General features: G+C 43.0%; 2 protein-coding genes across 2 annotated transcripts; both read left to right on the top strand.

Moving 5' to 3' along the window:
- The first annotated feature begins 552 nt into the window (after positions 1-552).
- cipcb (CLOCK-interacting pacemaker b) lies at positions 553-7,161 on the top strand. Its single transcript, XM_084377532.1, has 4 exons — positions 553-906; positions 1,909-2,068; positions 2,159-2,343; positions 3,812-7,161. The coding sequence occupies exons 2-4, from the start codon at positions 1,960-1,962 to the stop codon at positions 4,733-4,735; spliced, it is 1,218 nt and encodes a 405-aa protein (XP_084233658.1). The 5' UTR covers positions 553-906; positions 1,909-1,959; the 3' UTR covers positions 4,736-7,161.
- Positions 7,162-10,266: 3,105 nt separating this feature from the next.
- Positions 10,267-21,891, top strand: znf410 (zinc finger protein 410). The gene is made up of 12 exons (XM_084377598.1): positions 10,267-10,355; positions 10,692-10,779; positions 10,862-10,909; positions 11,032-11,164; positions 12,352-12,537; positions 13,495-13,716; positions 16,268-16,418; positions 17,756-17,937; positions 18,495-18,584; positions 18,724-18,843; positions 19,900-20,001; positions 21,693-21,891. Exons 3-12 carry the CDS (start codon positions 10,877-10,879, stop codon positions 21,791-21,793), a joined length of 1,320 nt encoding a protein of 439 aa, XP_084233724.1. The 5' UTR covers positions 10,267-10,355; positions 10,692-10,779; positions 10,862-10,876; the 3' UTR covers positions 21,794-21,891.
- Positions 21,892-21,946: the final 55 nt, after the last annotated feature.

The following is a 21,946-nucleotide window of genomic DNA, read 5'->3' as shown; positions in this document are numbered from 1 at the left end:
GCTTTTTGTTGTGAGTGCCGTCAGATACTGTAACTACTGTAACTACTATTTTGAGAAAGTACCCTGTGTCATAAGCAATACTTTGTGGTTTCATCTTCCTCGTCCTCCATTTCATAGCAGGCACAGGAGAGCAAAGTGTAGTGTACTTAAAAGAGCAGCATGCCTGCACGTGAGAACGTTTTGTTCTCATGGGCAGTGTTGTGTTTACTTCCTCAAACATGCAGCCCAGAGCGTAGGTTAGCTGTAGGCCAACCAGCCTGTTATGCAACACACAAGAACCAGAAACCACACACGTCACAGAGTTCCCCGACAGTACATCTGAGATGACTGCATACTGTCCTGCACACACCCCCCGACTGCACGCCTGAACACAATGTCCTCAACTTGCCACACATTTAGCCGTGGTCACGTTTTTCAGCTGCTGGTTGCGCCGGCCAATCAGAAGGCAGGGAATCTATCAAGTGGGCGGGCGTAGAGGCCTAAAGAATGTGACGTCGCTGGTACTCCAGTCGTGACCACGCCCTTAAGCTACCAAATATGGTCGAGTGTTTGTAACGAATATCCTGTTCCTCGCGATTTTTTTAAACTATTATCCGCAGATGAGCGAAACCCGACCGACCGTCGGTGTTTGTATGTGTATATTTATGTTTTGTCGCCCGCAGAGGACGGTTAAAGTGCGACCGTTACCGGCTGTTGCCACCGTGCTCCGCATGTGACCGAGGGAACAGGGGAGGGGCGGGCTGTCTCGTGCATTGTACCGTGGAACACAGAGTTCCAGGCAGCGTAGCTTGAGCATCAGCAACCGCCACACCACGGAGGAGAGGGCGGTTAGACGGCAGCAGGACAGCTCGACCCGACTACACCTCAGCTTTGAGGACAGCGTCGCTGGAATAGCACTCAGAAAAAGTACGTTTATTTATTTCTTTATATATGTTTCTAAAATAATTCGTGGTGTTTCTGTACCGATTGTGTACTTGGTGTCAGTTAGGTAGGTGGACGCTGTAGCTCCGCTTCCCACCCTTGTTTAGTAAACGTTAGCATTAGCACGCAGCGTACCCTGCCGACGTGCTAACTTTAATTTTATTCTTTAGCTGAGTGTTCGCTTGCTTTTAGCTCGTCAGGCCGTCATGTAGTAAATGTTTAGACCTTTAGTTACTTCAGGTAACTGATGTTGCCTTTTCACGCCATGTTAATGTAATATTCGTGGCACTTTTTAACACTCGTCAGCTTCATACGACCACTAACCGCATTTAGAAACGTTAGCTATGTTTGCATTTTAAGCTAATTTGATACTCCAGTATCCTACTTTATAACTGCTGCGAGTTTAAGTTAGACTGTCAGTAATGTCACACAACGCCATATTCTGCAGGGCTGGGAGGCTTACATTAGAAATGTATTCAGATACAGTTACTTATTACCTTTTTGAACATGTAGTCAGTAACGTAATCCAAGTATCACAAAATTAAAGTGTAACTTTATTGGTTTCCGTTATTTTTGGATTACCCCAATACCATACACATGCAAATAAAGACTGGAAAAGATACATTAATAAGATTAATTTTACTCAATCTTACTATCAAGTGTGTCTTCTGTGAAAATACACACCTGTGTATTTGTTTTCATTAGAGACCAGAGTGATGTTTTGTGAGACTCGTGAGAAGTTGTCATATTTGCACATATGCATCGTTACAAACTAGTATTTCACTATTCTACAACTGTAATCCTGTAAGTAATCCCCTTTTTCGAATGTATCTGTAATATAATTATATCCCTTTTTTGTAATTTAACTGGAATACTGCTCCCTTTTTTGTATTCTGATTACATAATCCTGTTACATATATTCCGTTATTCCCCAAGCCATATATAAAAAGGGTAGTTTGAATTGCAGCCTTTGATTTGCTAATCTAGTTGCTGTGAGACTGTCAGGCCAAGGACATTGTCAGCACAACAGGAAAAGAGATGAGTACCAAGAGGAAGGCAGAGAGTCACTCGAGGACAGCGAACAGACCTCGCATCATGAAGTCTGGAGGATCCCGGGCTGATTCAGAGAGAGACTCTGGATTCTCAGGTAGGAGCTTGCTCTTATCACATTGTTAAGTGCTTAGATTATAATGCATCACTTTATTGAACCCCATTTACTCTTTTTCCTGGTCTATAGATGCTAGCTCAGAGCATATGAGCACAATGGACACAACAGACTCTGAGGATTCACCCCGCCTTGCGGTAAAGCGGGGAAAGAAGACCTCTGGCTCTGGTCCCCAGCCCTCTCAGCTGGCTGTGGTTGGAGGCTCCTACTCCAACCTCTCTCCGATGATCATCATGAACAACGTCCTCCTGAAGCAGGTAACCAGCTTCTGCACGGTGAAAACCTTAACACTGTAACATAAACCTGAGCTAATAACATTTTCTGCGTGCATGGACTCGATCTCTGCTTCCACTTAGGTTCAGCCCTCAACCTTTGAACCCCAGGTGGTGCTAGGGTCACAACAGAAAGGTTGTGGTCCAGATTTATTGCATCTGTGTCTGTCACAGTCCAGTCACAGCTGTCTGGAACATGTCACCAGAAAAAGACTGAACATTCACATAGGGTCGAGACTACTTGCTGACCAGCAGCAGAAACCTAAAAGTATAGTAGAAGTAGCTAGAAGTGAAATTCAGACTCATTCATTAAATGTTTATAAAAGGGGGGAAACCAGATTAGACAATGATAACCAAGAACAGTGTGTTCAGTAGTGGGTCATTAAAGTTTTTATGACAAAGATTTTGATCTCAAACATGTTGTACAGCACACCAGTGGGCGTGATCTGTTAATCAGTAAACTCTGACAGCTGTGTAGTCTGTGTTTCACCTTTTTATTTTCATTGAGCCAGTGAAATGGCTGATTTCCATCACGGCTTGTCAATGCAACATGCAGTGCTCTGTATATTTAGACATTATATTTATAATACTGACAGACACGATGATATGGGCCTTACCTGAGTCTGCAGTTGGTCTTAATGAATAGACTGCACATCAGTGCATGTGATCCCAACCTCCTGCAGACTGGTTAAACGTGGGTGGCCAGGCATCTCTTTGAGCAATGAAAATAATAATTTAGTGATATTGACGAACAAAGTCATTTCAGTGCCTCCAGAGATGAAGAGAGAACGTGCATGTGTGGGCAAGATACTGATACTGGTGATTATGTATTGTAATTATTATGATTTAACAGTGAAGTGTATAGAATTACACTGCAGACTGGAGTCTCTGGTAATGTTGACAATCAGAGACTGACATGTGACAGCTGACTCATGAATGGGTAAAGTGCATGTTGAATGTGTGGTCAGCATCATATGCCAATCCCCAAAAGGAGAATTAGTTGTCACAGAAAAACTGTTCAGGTTGCTATGTGACCATGACAAACAGTGTGGGAGGTGATGCTGAAAATATAACTGGCAGGGAATCAACAGAAAAATTAATGATATTGTTTGATCATTTTAGTAACTTGTCAAGTACAAATAGCGAATGTGTTGTTCACGTCAATACGTTTAATAATAATGTTGTCCATTTCCAGCTGATTGTTAAGTAATCAATTTTAGCAGGATTTTCCGATTTGTGCAAATTTGTGGTTTGCGTTTGCCACTATTTCATAGTCTAATGATTAATTGGTACTGTGTGTTCAGTGTTCTCATTTTTTTATGTTGCGGTGTGTCACAGTTTTGTGTCTCAGTCTCCTTGTAAACAACTAACAGGAAACACAAATGTTAAACAGGGAAGTGCTAATTAGGGATCTGCTTTTAAAGCTCTTAATTTTGACTCTGTGCCATTGCAGCCTGGAGATAATCCTCCTGCCATGAAGCCCTGGGGGTTTAGTCCCACAGTGGAGGTGGTTCAGCCTGTGGTCCAGCAGCCTCAGGTGGTCTTCCTCCAGCCTGTGGTCTCTCGTCAAGCTTCTCCTGCTTCAAAAGAGGCCTCCTCTAGACACCGACGCCCTAAGAATTATCTACCAATCCTGAAATCCTATCCCAAGATTGCTCCACATCCTGGAGACAGCTCCAGTTCCTCAGGGAGAGGAACTGCTTCTTCTTCTTCTTCTTCCTCCTCCTCCTCCTCCTCTTCAGGGTCAGAGAGAGGCAGCAGCTCGACCTCCAACCACCGGGAACACTGTCAGAGAGAGAAGCAGCAGAGAAGTCTGTGTGTCAGTACCAGCAGCTCTGGCTCAACCACGCCCAGTCTTCCTGCTAGCCCCAGCCCCATGTCTCCTCTGCTCCAGAGCCGACTTTCTCTCCACACACCAGAAGCCAGTGCTAGCAGTAGTCCTGCCAGGGAGAGGCCTTCATCAACTGTCAGGCAATCAAAGTGTACCACCTCCCTGTCGTCTGCTCACACGACTGGCTCCAAAAATGAAACGCTCCCTGTTGTTCCCTGGGGGGGCACCCAAGAGAGCAGCTCAGCAGGAGAACAAAACAGCAGTGACGGCGACAGTGATATAAAGAGGAAGCGCTTCTGCAACACTTACAACATCCTGAGCAAATCTGGCCTGCTAGACATCGCACTCCGCACAAAGGAGCTCCACCGGCAGAACCGACGCACACAGAGCGACCTAGACCAGCTAAAAGAACACACAGACCTCTTCCTTCAGGCTGTGTTTAGCGGCGATACCAGCATCTGTGTGAAGCTGCAGGCCAAGCTTCAGGAGGAAGACAAAGAGAAAGATAGAGAGAGAGCTGCTCAGACGAGCTTGAAGGCAGATTAGACCTAGACTGGTGCTGGACAGTAATCTGTTAGACTGAGATGGGGAAAGGAAGGCTAGGGTTGGGGGTTGGAGCAGGACGGATGGACCGAAAGTAATGTGCTCCACAATACACACCCCCACCCTAGAGTCTCACACAGAGTATGCTGTGGCCTACATTTTGGCTGCCAGCTGCCTTAGGGCACTGACACACCAATCCGACCACAAAGATTGGGTGCAGATAAAGACTTTGTGTTGCCTCGCCTTTTCTGTTAAAAGTTGCACGTGAACTCATCAGAAGACTAAAGCCTGAGGCCAGTTGACCGCCGGCATGCACATATGTTCTACATCTGCGTGAGAGGAAATATTTTAGTCAGAGGTCTGTATTTGTAAACGAGGGAACATCATGGCAAGAGAAGACAAGAAAACTACCCTACAGTCTTTCAGAATTTGTGAAAAATCTAATCAGGTGCTCAGATTCTGAACTGGGAATGTTGATGTATCCCCTTTTTAAAAAAAAAGTTTGAATAGATATTGTTCATTTTGCTTTAATGCTCCTTGAATGTTGTTAGCCTTCGGTCTTCAGCTTGTGGAAAAAGAACAAAATCACAGGTTTGTTTTGGTTCAGTTGGTGCTCATTCTAATTGCGTCTGTCGATGATACAATAAGCTCATTCAAACAGCCCTAGATAGGGTTAGATGTAGTGTTAGTGCTATCAGTGAAGACACACTGCAGAAAGTATGGGCGGTGCTGCCCAGTCACAAGCTGTCGGCTTGGTGCATCTGGGACCTAAGGTCAAACGAGGCCACTGACCACAGCTCACTGTTAGACTCAATCTCTTCCACTGAAACTGCTACTCTGCTGCATGAGAATCTTTTGCCTGTCCGCAATCAAAACCCAAAAGCCCCCAGTTGGATCTAAGGCACAAAGGCATAAACCAACCACAACTGTTTTTTTTTGTTTGTTTTTATTTGCTAAATGCACAATACAGGCTCAGAATCTGAACGCTTGATTAAAGCCCCTTAGACTGGATATTTAAAGTTGAACAGTGCATGGCAAGGTGTTTTCATCTAAAACTGGAAATCATCTGTATGCAACTTCTAACAACCAGCTGTCTGATCTTTCTGTTGTTACAACAGTTTTTGATCATAGTAGCTCTCTAAGATGTGTTCCACTCATCCCGATGTGCTGTCAGACATCCCGTTGACAGTCACAGTGTGTACACAGTCCAAATTATTTCATACAGCAGGTACAATTATGTAACATGGATGATTTATGACAGGCTTAAAGAGATGTTGTCATGTCACAGTGAACGGGTCCAGGGCCTCTTGCCAGTCAGCATCTTTAAATAGACGAACATATGCCTCAAGTGTCTTTTTAGTTTAAAACTCGGTGTGAAAGATTCGGCACAGCCCGTTAACGGTTTCTAGTTTTGCATTCCCATCATGTTGATGGCAGCTATAGTTCAGTGCAAACCGGCTGGAGGTAAAGCTCTTAACAGCCATTTAGATGCTTCCCCCAAAACATCCGAGGGTAAAGAGTGCTTCCTGTAGCTCAACCATATTTAACAGTGACTTGTGTGACTTCTATCAGTTGTTTTTTTGATATACACTTGGATGTAATTAAATGTGGCAATATTATCTAACTTAAGTGCAGACTTTTTCTGTTGTTAAATTCATTTCTATTTTCATTTGTATAAATTGTTCTTTGTATGAACCTTTTTTTGGACAACCATCAAGTCAGGTTTGATGAAGGCCAGTTGTTGTGCATCAACTTTGGGCCTCACAAGTCCAGATTAATAATATTTTGGGATATTTATAAATTATGGCCTTAATATCCAAACCCAGTGTACGTCACAGGGTGTGTCTGAAGTGATTTCTGGGCAGAAATTAATGGCAGCTATGATGGCAGACTGCAAAAGTCTTTTTGTTTAAGTTACAGTACTTGAAGAGCATTGTGAGGCACACTACCACTACCGGTGTCTACTACTCCCGCAGTACAGTGGTTCTCAAACTGTGGTGCAGTGGGGGTGTGGATGAGAGAGTGAAATAGTCTGCTGAAGCTATCGCGCTGACCTTTTATTTCACTAAAGTTGCACTTGGATAATTTTTTATGAGTTGCTTCCCCTAGCATTGTTACTGACTATGGTAAAATTGTGGGGTGGGGTCACGACAGAAAAGGTTTGAGAACCACTTCTATGACACAGCGATGCTTAATATTAATATTGTCAAATGTTTTTTTCTTTTCTTTTTTTACTTCTATCATTTTCCTCTATAAACATGTTTTTGTATATTCTGTCTTTAACTCTATAATAATATCAGATGTGATGATAATGTTCTTGCTGTGCTTATGTTAACTTAAAACGCCTCATGAGGAACATCTCAATTAAGGGATCATTTATTGTCTACTTTAGCAGTTTCTGACCATGTGAACATTAATAGTTAATTTTTTTTTAAAAGTTTCTGTGCACTTGTGAGGGTCATGTGTTCTGTGATAAAATGTATGAAAGTGTTTGTCACACAATCTCAGACGTTTGGGTTCCTTTGTGAATAATTTGTGGGTGTTTTGCTGCATATCTTATCTTTTGAAGGGACTGCGGTGCAGTGGATATTTTGACTCTAAAGAAGACATAGCAGATGATAAGATAGTCTGATTAAACATTAAACACTGTAAATTATATTAGTCTTTTTCAACTTGGGGGCATTGTTGGATTGTATCTGACTCAGATGGCTTGGAACATTTTAGTTTTCCTGACAATGGAGTCCGCCGTTCCAAGAATTTTCTATTTGTAGGGAAGTTATGTAAGAGATGAATTTGTTTTTTAAACTTGCTTTGACTCCAAGTTAAATTCTTGACTTGTGTAATTCTGTCTTCTGCTTTCCCTGCATCTTGAACAAGCCCCTTGTGTCACCCCACTTTAATGAGTGCAATTAGGCTAACAAGGGCAGCCAAACCGCCCCCGTCTGCAGAAAAACGTTGCAAAAAATCAAGTTTTAGTTTCTAATCCATCAGATGCTCAAAGGACCCACAGTCTATTGACAACGGCACCTTAATATGTTTTTTGTGTTTGTGTGTTAATGATGCATGTTCTCCAAATATTGAACGTAGAAGCTGCAGTAGCAATTGAACACGTCATGACCATGCATCTCTTACAATCTGCATCTCTTACAAAGTGTGTAACCTTACGACAAGGTTTTTTAAAAGCCACGCTTGGCTCGGTGCAGAACAAGTTTTGATGCATGGAAAAGAAAACCTAATCTTTTCATATTGTTGTAATATTTGTGCTGTTGTCATTGTAATAGACCAGACATTTGTTTTTCATACCATGCGTCCTTAATGAAGGCCTTATTAAGACACTGAACCAGGACAGCAGCAAGACTGCTGGCACTGTTTTGGTCTTTTGCCTTGACTAAAAACAAATGCCAGTGAGTTTGAGCTCTTCTCTACAGCAGAGTCAAGACTGTGCAAATGCAAGTCCATCAGTCAGATACACAAACAGATGCTGTATTCTTGATACCGTTCTCAACGGGTCGCTGTAGAGTCTGAAATTCGATCTCGCTGTTCTGCTACTGGTTCACTGCCAGTGGAAAAAATGATGGTGCTGTAACATCAAAAGGGTCAGCAATGTTTTGGCTGATCACAGCACAACAACGGTGACCATGTCCAACCGTCTTTAAGAGCTTTCTTTGTTCGCTTCCATCAGCTTCTACCACAGCACATTTGTTTATTGAAGCGCAGGAATCTGACTTTGTTTACATGGATCTGCACTGCTGTGGCGACTCTTTCCTGGATCCTGTCCACATGATTGACTATTGACTGAACTGCTGCAACAAAAAAAATCTCTGGACGCCGTTCTATACGCTACATGCTGTGCAATAGATTGTGAATCCTGTCGTCGTGATCATGATTATGTGTGACCACAATTTTTTCTATTTCATCTTTCAAAACAATGGAAGTTAATCAAAAAAGAGGAACAGGGTTTTTTTGTTCATTCAGTCGGACTCGTGTAATTTTGTAACACTGGATTTTGAGTGTTTCATTTAATGTTGGCAGCTTTGTCTCCTCAGTGCATTTCAGACTGCCTTCTTTCAATTTTAAAGATGCTGAACATTTTTTGTGATTGTTTTATCAAAATGTTTCAGTCACGCACCAGCAGTTGATGAACAAAACGATCATTAGGGCGAATAATTCCTTCAGTCGAATTCGGCATACTGAATGTAATGTGGCTCGCCGGCAATCTGTTTTTTATTCTGAACATTGTCAATGCAGAAAGTTGTTGAAATCCTCGTGGGACTTTCCAGTAGAGGATTCACCAAAACAATAGTTTCCTGCCTTGCGGTTTTAAATGTCTGGAGACATGGAACTTGTTATAAACAACGATGCTTCAGCTTTACCAATCAAAGATCAATAACTGAGATTGAGGAAGGGTTTGTTGTAACTTGCTTTTTAGGGCTCTTTTTGTACATTTTAAGTTTAGAGACTCATTGCTTGTGTAATAAATGTTTTCATTCCAAAGAAAATGTTCTTTTTGCGTATGATGTTTTATTTCTCATTTCTACTGTGACATCTGTGTTTCTTATAGCACAAAAGGACATTATGAACACACATGAATATGAATCCAATGCTTGGATTTTACCAACACAAGAGATTACACTCCAGGAGTCATAAAGCCTATTACGCATGTGTTCCTCTGAAGTCATTGTGGAAGTTTAAGCTTCATCTCCAGGCATTTTATAAATACCGACTTCATTTGATTCAAAACGACGGCGCTCTGGATTGCAAAGTATTGACACCTGTAACAGACACACTATACTGATGGGTTAACATACTGAGGATTTTGAATTTCAGTTTTCAAAAATTTAGATTTTTGTCTATTTTGCGTCTGTATCATGTCTTATTTCAGACTAGTGGAAAGAAAAAACAAAACATATTTAGGTGTTTATTTTAGTTCATATGTATCATTTATGCAAATTAGTTCATTATAGTTGCACATTAAATAATTTTGTTAATGTAAGTAATCTAGTTTTATGGTGATATCTATAAGGTAGATCCACCAGTTTCTCAAAATGAGTTTATTCTCACAGTGCCATAAATCTCCACATTTGTAGCATTTTCATTTTTATTCTATAATCTGAAGGTTATAACAGACGAGTTTGGTTAATTATCATTCATAGTCTGATTTCTATAACATTTCAAATTAGTGCATTTTTTAAAGTTATTTGATAATGCACCATTTGCATATTTAAACACAAAATAACAGACAACTTGTAATATAAGTAATAATAATAATAATAGTAATTCAATGATAATTTTCACAACTCCACCTCCTCACCACACATTAGCTGTTTTCAATCTTGAACTGTCAGGTGTTTCGGGATGGTTTTTATTTATTTATTTATTTATTTATTTATTTATTTATCAAAAGATCAAAATGCCTCCATATCTGTCAGATTCCAGTCTGGCCTTACAGTGTAGTTCACCCATTCGGCCACAAGATGGCGCCCATGATACAGGATCCCCGTGTGGGAAACGCGGAAGTGTCCTAACATTGTTCCCTCAGAGACACCGTACAACAAACCTGCTGCTGCTCTGTTTTGGGACAATTATCCAGCTGCTCTCAGCTCTATTACACAACTGTTACAAGGTAAGCGAGTTCGTTTAACGTTATTTAAGATTTTATATCACTAAATACATGCACGGTGTGTGGGCAGCGGCCAGGCTGTGACACCGGGCAGCTAACATCAGTCTGCTAGCCCCGGTAGCTAGTTTGGTAAGTGCTAACCCTGCTAGCTAAGTTAGCAGCGCAGCCTGTCATCTGTCTGTTTTTATCCAACAACTGTTCAGCCTGACGCAGTGCTGTCGTGCTTCAGCTCCGAGCCACACACGTACTTATTTGGTATTTTCACTCGTAGCGACTCACTTTCAAATAGCAAAGGTGAGATGTGTTAAATTGACGTCTTGTGCTGTTGTTTGACCGCAGATTGTGCGATGGTTTTGAGTCAAAGATGACCTGCCCCGTCCGCTCATGAACCGACTGACACTCTCACATTTAGTAGGTCAAATCTGAGGTGAGGATCGTCTTGATTAGACTTAAATCTTCGCAGATCAGTGTGCGTTTGATGGATCAGTGTCTTCATGTTTGTCCCACAGGCTCCACACAGGGTGATGCTTTCTGATGAGCTTGACTCCAAACCAGAGGTAATCTGTTGTGACCTGGAGTCAGACATGAGCTTCATATCCTGACTGTACTTGTGCTTGTGTTGAGGCTCTGTTCTTCTTCTTCTTCTTCTTCTTCTTCTTCTTCTTCTTCTTCCTCTCAGCTGCTGGTGCAGTTTGTGCAGAACGCGTCCATCCCGCTGGTTCAGGGTCTGGAGGACTCTGAGTCCAAACACTCCTGCCTGCCTCTGCTGACCCCGGCTGAGAGCTCACTGTGCAGCCCGCTGGAGCTCACAGGTTGTCCCCGTCCACCACAGGCCAAAAACACACTTCAGAGGCACTCACAGCTTATTCATTGTCACTGTGGCTGCATGTCACTCAAAACCACAAGTGAATTAAGTTTTATTGTTAAGTATTGTTGTTTAAAGATGTGTTACAACAAGCTGTGTGACACCTCCACTGTCAACAGGATACAAGATACCTTAGACTGTCTTGTTAATGGTAATGATGTAGCAATCCTAGACCATAATAACAGCTTTATCACTCATGTCAGTGTAGTTATAGAAGAGTTCATAACCGTAACTAGGAGTTGATATGACAATATATCGCATCGCTTCCTCTTCTGATACACTGCAGCCAAGTATTGATATTTTTCTGATTCTCCTGACAGCATGACTCACTACGTCATAACCTCTGCAAACTTACTTACATTTACTACTTATGTACAGGGATTGAAAAGATTTAAGTGAGCCATTGCATCCTTCTTTTAAACATTTTAACTCCAGAGCTGTTCAGGTGTTAAAAAGCCATGAACAGTTGAATTTTTATTTGTATTTAGTGCCAAAAAGCCACAAATCTGAACTGTCAGAGTGAAGGACTGTTCAACATTTAAGGCCTCTAGTGAGGAAAGGCTTCATCTCTGCAACACACGTTCTGAATCTTTATAATCTCCACAGATTTTTGTAATAATATGAAAACGATGGGGTCACTTATTTTGATTAACCTACAGTACAGGATTTTATCACCGGACCCTGCCGCTTCAGGAGCTTCGTAAAACTTTACTGTTTTCGTCCACTCTCACTGCTCTCAGCCACTGATGGTGGGCAGCTCAGTGAAAAAGCTCTAAAAAATGTGCCACATTTTTTAAATTCAAGTGCAGCAGTCCACAACAAAGCTATTACTTGTACTCTAAATTTGTGGATATCCTGTCAATGCCCTGATGACTAGGATCACGATGCCCTTTATACTTGGATCACTGTTGCATTGTATTCAACCCTGTAATAATAAAACGAGCTCTGACAAGCTCCACCTGACTGACTGGATGGCATTATTCCTTTTAATGCCATCTTATAAAGCAAAAACATTTGACAGTACATAACAACCTACCAAACATGACTTTAAACTAATTGTACCTGCCTAACAGTGTAAACCACAGTCTGATTATTTGGGGTATTAATGTGCAGATAACACGTCTTTCTCCTCAGACGGAGGCCTGAGCCATGAGCCTCAGAGTTCTCCCTCCCTGTCAGAGTTCGGAGGCGTGTCGGAGCGAAGCCCGTTGGTGGTCCAGACACACGCTCATCCGCGGGCCTCACCCAGCCCCCCACCCATCCTCCATGACCTACAACAGTCAGACAGCACTTCCTACGTCCTGCTGAACCTTGCAAAAGGTAAATAAACAGTCCGAAATATATATCCACCTTGAATACTGTTGGGCACTTTTCCCTATTTTGTTGTTGAAGGATAAGTTCTCCCCAAAATGTTAGTCGTTATCTTTTCATCCCCTTTCTGATGGAAAGTCGGGTGAAGTCGGGCCACAAAACATTTCTGGAGCTTGACAGCAAAACAGCGTTGCAGTGAAACCGCTGAAGTAGCTGAGGACCTGTTTTAAAACATTAAAAAACAGGCCGCCTGGTGTAATTCAAGTCCACGGAAGCCCCCAGGTCCTAAACTGATTCGAAAAAACTTTATTTCCACCTCATTCCTGTATGATGAATCACTCCCTGGTGGATTTCAAACATCATTAAGACAGAAGTTTAACATTAAAGCTCTAAATTTCCATCTCGCGTCTGTACTTTGTGTCCTGCACGGCTCTCGACTCCACGCGCGGCGCTGAAAAGAAACGAGGTGACACATTTTCAGTAAGAAAAAAAACGAGGGGAGAATTATTTTGGCTGGGAGAAATGATCCTTGGCAGGCACATTCTCTTGGTTCATCAGCCCTTGGCAGCCGAGCCAAAAAATTAATTTTGGTCCCCTGACGTACACCTTTTGTGCAGCGTGCTGTGTTCTGCCTGGGACTCAGTGAGCTATGTGACGAGTAGAAAAGACTTTTCAGTCCACAGAATCACTTTCTACCTTTTGTAACACTAAATTTAAACCAGGATTAAAGTGAGATAGTTTTTTGGTAGTATTTATGTCTATTTTCACCACGTCTGTTCGCCTGCATCCTCTCAGCCTTTCAGAATCTCACTTTAAAACCAAAATTGAGTGTGATGTGAGGACGATAATGACTTCAGAGTCATGACCTAGAGAGGCTCGGGCCACGGACGATCTTGCAGAATATCACATTGACAACTAATGTCTCGTCTCATGGTGATTCACCTCCTGCCTTTTGTTCCCTCTCAGGCATCACAGCCTCCTCAGAGTCGCTGATCTTCGCCGCAGATGGAGCCGGGGAGGACGACGACGAGGGGGTCTCGTCGGGTGACTACGGGATAGATGGCAGTGCTCCCTGGTATCTGCGCGTACAGGAGCTGGCACATGACAGCCTGATTGCCGCCACGCGGGCACAGCTTGCCAGAGATGCCAAGGCCAGCCAGGACGCCAGAGCTGCAAGTGTCACTAACGGTAAAGTCACTCTGTCCTGTCAACACAAGCAGAAACCGTTATAGAGGTCTTTTATTCTGGAAAGTAACGACAAACAAACAGGCTCTCTGTGAGCAGTTGCAAGTGGCCTGTGTGTGACCGCTATCTGTGATGTAGTGATGAAAACGAGCCTGTGCACAGGAAGCGGCACATTTTTATGATAAGATAACATCCTGGTCTACTTTCAGCAGGCATCAAAGACATAAAGAAGAGAAATGAGGTCAGCGACGAGATGAAAATGTGGTGCAATCAGCACCGACGGAAACTGTGTTCAGCGTCTCATCAGAAGTCTCTCAATCAAAATACATTTGTAGCTTCGTCTTCTGTCTGACGGCAAATATGCCATTGTAAGTGACACATTATCGTCAAACACTGATGATGTTTCACTTTGCGTTGTGCCGTGCCTGTCAGGATTTAATGTGCATTTAGTAATATATGGTGAATGACATGATAATCAGCCCGCCAGCTCCGCCAAAGCTCATTAACAAGTTATATCTTGTGTGTTTATTGTCGGGGTCGACTGATGCGGCTTTTTCAGGCAGGTGTTACCAATCAGATGTTGTGTGCGAGGACGCTGCATCAGAGCCAAAGTAAAACATTTTGAAATTAGCTTATTTTATCAGCAGTCTGATGAAAAAAATGCAGAAAATCAGTTTGATAATCGGTCGGGGCCATTAATCTGTCTACAGCTAGTTTATTCTGCACAGTAACCAACTGCTCCTAGTCACGAAACAGTCTGATAACCTAAATTGAAGTTTGACAACTGTAATTACAGCGAGGTTTTCATAACATCAGAAGAATCTTTTAACGGGCTCTGTGTAACCATTGTGAGAAATGTACGTGTGTTAATCACGTATTCATCGACTCTCTGGTCTTTTTCATTTACTTACTCCTTCAGTGTCACGACATGTTGATGGGTCACAAATTTTAGTACGCTGAAATCGCAGTAAAGGGCTGAACAATAAGGATTGCCCGGGTCAAGGGTCAACTGTTATTCAACGTCGGACCAGTAAAGAGGTTTTTTTCCAGAGCTCAACTTCCTCCTCATCTCCTGCTGAGACTTGTAAATGTGCAGCACCGGTCCAGCACTTGGTAGAAAGCGGTGGTGTGTAAAGACGTTTATGAGGTGAATTAGAAGCAAATCCTGGAAAGTCCAACTCAAGATCAAACATGATAATTACCTTTTAGTGTTTGTTGTTATTTTACAAGCGCCATTAAATAAAACCTTGAAAGGCAAGTGAAAAGAAAACCCTGAGCTCTCTAAACACCATGGTGCTGCGATGTTTGCCATCAAAATAAAGTATGCAGGAGTTGTTTACTGCAGCTTCTTCACTCGCTAAAATCACGTCTTAATCTGTAGCTCGCCAGAAGTTATCCGCGCCTTCATCTCGTCCTCCTCCTCACCATGAAGCTCTCATCTCTGATCCAAGACAGACGCTGCCTTCCTACAGCACACAGCGGCGTAGCAATCTGTTGACCCACGGCAGGAGTCAGGAGTTTCATCACAGCCCATTTTTGACTCCTCTCCACAGGCCGCCCGTTAGATAAAGAGTCTTCCCGTGACATTCAAGGCACCGCGGCTCCGAGCTACTCCTCTGATCTTTGAACTCCCTCCGAGACGAATTGCAGCTGGAGGTCGCGGTTAGGAAAGTGATACGAGAGTGAGCTCTCATTCCGACGCGGATCCATTTTCCACGGTTTCTGAGCTTCTTACTTAAATGCCGCTTCATTGTACGTGCTCTTTTTTTTTTATTTTATTGTATTCACTGTCACGCTGTCGTGGTCGAACTCCCAGCGTGCTGGAGAACGATGCCTCAGTGTTTCCCGTCTTGAAGCGAAGGCACTTCTTTTACTTGAGCAGTTTTGAAAAGCGGCTCACCTCAGGTGATCGTGTGGCCTAGTTTGGATTCAGATTCAGGTGTTCTCTCGTTACCTCCTTGTGACTTCTCCACATTTATCATTGGCCTTGTTATATTTCTATTATAGGGCCAAGTGAGGACAGTTAGCAGAGAGAAGGGAAAAAAATGTTTAGACTATGTGGATCCAGCCTTGACTGTCTTTGATATGATCTCCCATGACTAAGAAGAAGTGCTTTACACATTAAAAAAAAAAGTCTTCATCTGAGCCAGTGTAGCTGTTAAGAAAGAGCTTGAAATACTTTGTAGGCTGTTAGATAAAATTCGACTGTTTCAGCGTGGGGCTAAAGCTCCTCTATCTGAGCCGGTGTAATGGCTGCCCTCCCACTTGCTTGCATTAGATTAGACGCGTTTCCTTCAGCAGCAGGGTATCAGTTATGGGTGCATTACTGCTGGCATGCTGTAAGCTAAATTGGACCTGTTAGAGGCATTCAAAGCGGGGAGTCCGAGTGATTGCATTCAGGGCTGTTTTCTTACGGCCGTAGTTGTCAGCAGGTCTCAGTCGGTACCTGATGATTAGCTGCTATACGGCCGGGCTCCAGCGGCCGGGCCGCCTAGGCACTCCCGGATTGTTTTGCTGCTCAACCCAGCCTCACTTCGCTCTTTTGGTTGCCTAGGTGACCACACACACGGCCTGACAGCAGACGGGGACAAGCCGCCTCGGACCAGCCGCCCCCTCTCCAAGCAAATCCTCCGCTGCTCGTTTGAGGGCTGCTGCAGGACGTTCACGTGGCCGGCTCATCTCAAATACCACCTCAAAACCCACAGGTAACCGCTCAGTACACACAGGTAACACACAGTACACGCAGGTAACACACAGTACACACAGCGGCGGGAGATAATGGACCCAGGCAGCAGAAGCATCAGGACTAAACCCTGTGCAAATCCTGCCTAATGTGGACACATTCTCCAAATTGAAAATAATGATGAAACCTTGCAGGCTAACGCCGCTTCTAACTATTTATACAAGTAATTACACAGCGTGGCTTTAGGTATCATATGTGCAGTCAAGTCATAGCTGTTAATAGAAAATACCAAGCCAGTAATTATTATTATTAATAACAATTATAGTTATGGATATCTCTGTATTCTTGAACTGTCAGACTTCTAGATGGGAAGAGGTGCGTTTTCTGTTCTAATACCTCAAAATAAAACCAATTTTGGTCGACTGTTTACAAAAATAAATGTAACAGCTCTTTAAACTGCTATTCATGTATCAAGAGCTCTGTCTCTTTGTTTGTCTGTAGGCCTGTAAAAAAGTTGCATAGTGCACCTTTAAGTCTAGGTATTACTTTAAAGTGCTGCAGTTGCCTGTGCGTGAAAATTGTGCGGAAATTGTCTCCAGACAACTTTACATGGGCAAGAAATGTTATAAAATAATTAAAAATTCATCTTCATCTAGTAAAACTTAAAGGATAAGTTCCCCCCCAAAAATTGAAAAGTTATTCATTCTCTACTCGCCCTGATGCCGATGCAAAGTCGGGCGAAGTTTTCGTTGTCCACAAAACATTTCTGGAGCTTCATAACCAAACAGCATTGGATCGTTATCCTAAACGACTGAGGTAGATGGGGACTTGTTTTAAAACATAACAACAACAACAACAACCCACCCAGCTTCTGCAGTTGTTCAGCAGAATGTGCAGCACTGTTTTTCTGTGAAGCTCCAGGAGTGTTTTATGGACCACAATAGCTCACCTGACTTTCTATCGGGGAAGTGGCGAGGAGATAAATACTGAATTTTAATTTTTGTGTGAACTTATCTTCTAAGTGGAAACTGTAAGCGGCACAGTTAGTGCGTCGCTGTTCCTCTTCGAGCCAGATGTGCTGGATCAGAGCTGTACAGATGTTTTTACAGCTTACTCTGATCGCGCAGTGTTTTCCACAGGTTGTTTGTGGTGGAGGCAGACAGAGCAGCCAAACAGGAGAAACACCAGCTGAGCCTTAGAAAGAAGTGTGCACTCATACTGCAGGAGCTCTCTTAACATCAGTGCAGGAAATCTATTTGCAGTCGCCCCGTCTGACCCCGAGGTGGGCTGCTGCGAAAAAGAAGTGTGTGCACAGGAGACATCGAGCCTTGTTCTTGTTTGATTTCCTCGCCCTCCCAGGAACGACCGCATGTTCAGGTGCGGCGCCGAGGGCTGCGGCAAGAGCTTCTACGTGCTCCAGAGGCTGCAGGTGCACATGAGGACTCACAACGGCGAGAAGCCCTTCATCTGCAAGGAGAAGAACTGTGGCAAGAAGTTCACCACGGCCGGAAACTTGAAGAACCACAGGCGCACACACACAGGTGGGGGGGGAAGCAGGAGATAGCCGCGTTTATAAAAGCCCAAACACGCTGGAAGCAATAACTGACTCAGGCCATTTGACTCCGCTCATTTAGTGCTTCCTTGGTGCATCCAAGGCTGGAGATTGAAGAGTCAGCAGCACTGGCGCCTCCATTTCACCGCTGCGAAGAGTAACCGTACTCTGTCATATTTTATTCAGGGTGACATTAACATTTTGATGGCCCGTTCAACGGTCTGCTTCTCCTATCTAGGGACCAGTTAGCAGCCGACTAAGCTATACGCTGTATTTGTTGCCCATATGTCTGGTAGAGCGGCTTTCTGTGAGCTGTAATATCCACTTAGTTGGATGAAATTTTATTACATTTTTTTAGCTTTTTGCATCAAAGTGGGACCGCTCCGCTCCAAAACAACGACAAAAAAAAGCTGCATTCTCTACTTCCAGAGTGTTTTAGGCCGTTGAAATCACTTTCAGTAACGAGTTTTACTACTTTCAAGTCTTTGTGTTGTGAAGTTCAACCATATGCATGTGTGCGTGTGCGTGGTGGGTGGCCGCTTCCAGGAGAGAAGCCTTTTCTGTGCGAAGCAGATGGTTGTGGGCGATCCTTTGCAGAGTATTCCAGCCTCCGAAAGCACATGCTCGTCCATTCTGGTGAGTGAGTTTACAGCTGCGCACCTGAGCGTTTGTTTTACTTTGTAATTGGTGTGCTACAGATATAATATATCCTCATGTGCCGTTTTTTTTTTTTTGAAGGCATGCATAAGTTTTGTGTCTGTGCTCCCCCCCTCAGGTGAGAAGCCTCACCACTGTGGGATCTGCGGGAAGACTTTCTCTCAGTCGGGCAGCAGAAACGTCCACATGAGGAAGAGGCACGGCGAGGAGGGGCTCAGTAGTGAAAGCAGAGAAACAGGTCTTTCTCTCTTTTCTATCTGCCTCACACACACACACACACACACACACAGTGCAGTAGGTGGTTATGCTAATCCTCGGATTATGTAGCTTCAAGCAGCCCATACATTTTAAAAAGTGCATAGAGATGGTGTTGGTTTAAGTTACATTTAGGAGCGTTTCTTGAATAATTGATGCCCTTCAGCACTTAAAAATTTATCATTCGAATTTTTTAGTCTTGAGGGGCCGGCAGCTGAATTGTTCTACAGTGCACATATCGGTGAAAAAGCAGAGGCAGCACAACCGTACCCGCAGATACAGGCCTGCTAGGCGTCTCATGATGGGGTCAGAATCGTCTGGAAAGTATGTAATCACCAGGTAAAAATGGCACGGTAACTCAAATTGCCTCGCTCAAATTTCTTCCCAGCCTTCACCTCGCAAATTACCGAGATAAATGAGTGGATACTCGAGTTCATCTTCCACCGCAGCTGTTGGAAATTCACTCAAGTTTTTGCTCCTTCCTCTGTTCTCGGTGTCGGTTTCGGCACCTCTTCAGATTCTCAATGAGCCCTTTACATTCCAACATATGGTCTAATTGTACAAAATTAGATTAAATTAGGTGGATTTTCAGCCGTGGAACAATGACAGCAGACAGCGCGTTTGCCTCCTGGTCACATTTTTTTTCTGTAGCGGTGGGAAGCACCGCGGCTGAATCACCACAGAGGAAACGCTGCCAAAGCTCTAATTATAAACAGCACATTTATTCGGGTCAGTCTCCCCAAAGAGGCTGGTCTTTTGTAAAAGAGGAGCATAGGAAGACGCCGCTTCACAGCAGAGGGGTAGTTTCTGTGTTATTTATACTAACTAGATGAATTATTAAAGCGGCTGCGTTGGAATAAATACAGGCCCTAAAAAAAACAGGCAGAAAAATTTATAGGAGTCAAAAGGTAACGTAGGAAGTTAGAGATGTGCGGGTTTCGCTTGAGACATAGATTTTTTTCTTTTACAGTCAAACTGTTAGCTGCCAGTCCTTTTTAAAGATGGTGGGTTAAACGCAGCGTGTTCATTGTTCTGACAGGAGAGGCCCTGACACAAAGCAGCCTGCTGGAGGCAGACGGCGAGAACATGACATCAACCGTGGAGCCCATGAACCTTCACCACGCCATGCTGAGATCGCCAGGTAGGTGTTAGCGCACGTATGACAGGAAACCCAACATATACAGCGTGGACAGCAGACATGTGGCAATACGGTAACCCCGCTGTAAAGAAAATGCTTTAGTGCAGCTCACGATGTTAATGTCAGCGCTGCTGAGTCAACTCGTGGTGTTGCTAATGTCCTGTTAAGTGTTTTTCAGTCATTGTTACTCAGTCCAGCTTTCGTGTTTTCCTCTTGTTGTCACGACTTTGTTTCAGATTCTCCAACTTCGAAGCGACAATTCAGACGGCAGCTTTCAGGCCTCTTTGTACTGAAGCTGTGTTGTTTTGAATGCTGATTGTCAGGGTTTAAAACAAACAGCTTGTAGGTAGCTTGCTGTATTTAATGATTCGAATTAGACTAGAAGACATTTGTGACTTTTTCTTCTTTTACAACACTTCTTTGTTTAGCAATATCATCTCAGCACCTCGCAAACAAGCTTATAAACTACAACTTTTCACAGAGTATACCTCGCACCAGCTCGTATGTGCATATGGTATCGTGATGCTGTTTACTCTCTTTAGATGTTCATCTCCGACTCTGTAAACAGTCTGATTAACAAACCCCTCCCCATCTGTCCTGCCTCGTTTCTTCTCGGTTGGACTCCTGCTGTTCATCCCAGATACGCTGCTAAAACTGTTGGTTCCAACCCAACTATGATTTCCTAAACTCCTAGACCATTACTAATAGCATTTTAAGAACTGGAGCGCTCACGACTGTTGTAACATTCAATAATTGGTCCCATTCTGTCAGATTACCGGGGCTTCAAAGTAAATCTTATGAATCTTTTGATGTTACATTGGGCTGCGCGATGTTGCCTTAAAATAATATTACAATATTTTTTGGGGCATATTGTGATTCTATATATCTTGATATTTTAAAATCTCCTTAAAAGCAAAATCAACAAAGTGAAATATCACAATATGTCTGACCACATACTTTGATAACGATATCGTAGGGACGACTATCGGCATTGCCTTTTATTGAAATCATAATTTTCTATTGAAAATGAGCTGCTTCTCCAACAGTCCATGTATTTTTCAGTGTAGAGTTGTTTCTTTTAGTATCATTTTTTTTATGTATTGTTTTTGCTTTTTGTCTGATAGAAGTTATTATTTGTGCGACTGCATTTTGTGTAAACTTCATAAATAATTTCTTAACCAAACACTGGGGAACTGCGCTGGTAAAGTCTTAACAAATAGCAAATACAGACCTTTACTTAGCTGGTAGTAGCACACACTTGAAGTTAAATTTGTATTTAATATTGGTGTAATGTTATTATGTATGTCATATTGTGGTAACATGTTTGTTGTAAAACATGTATCTTTTGGTCACCAATTGTCAGAACTTAAAACTCATCCATGTGTAATGCCTTTAGATAATATTCAGCCCTCTCTGACAGTGAATACTTCTTATATAAACAGTGTTACATATTGTACAGTACGTGTACATGCACGTCCTTCACGTTCTCCAAAACCGGCCTGTCAGCATTAAAACCAAAAGGCATAACCAGGCGAAGTCTTGCAGAAACCCAAGGACAAATATACGAGTAGTTTTCCCTGAAGGGTCTTTGATGTTTTGATGACTGTAGCTAAAACTAAATGTAGGCACTCACAGAAGTCTCACTATTAGCTCGCATCCATTCATGTTACTTGTCTTTGTGTCTGTCCCTCCAGGCTCTGCAGACTCGGTGGTGGTCCTCTCTCAGCCACATGAATTGGTGACCATGACGACCGAAGGCCATGCATATGGAGAAGATGTGGTGGCGCTGCTGTAGTCGGCCATGAAAACAATATCACACACTGCCTATTTCGGCGCTACACCGGCAGTCACAGTGGACTACACACACAGACATCTACTTGTAAATAATTTAACCTCTGACTTTCTCCCCTGTAGATATTTGTAATTAGCGATCGATAATGGTTTTATT

This window comes from Pagrus pagrus (assembly GCF_965226575.1).
Source record: "Pagrus pagrus genome assembly, chromosome: 16".
Lineage (NCBI taxonomy): Eukaryota > Metazoa > Chordata > Actinopteri > Spariformes > Sparidae > Pagrus > Pagrus pagrus.
Note: the sequence above shows the minus strand (reverse complement) of the source record. Positions and strands in the feature narration are given on the sequence as shown.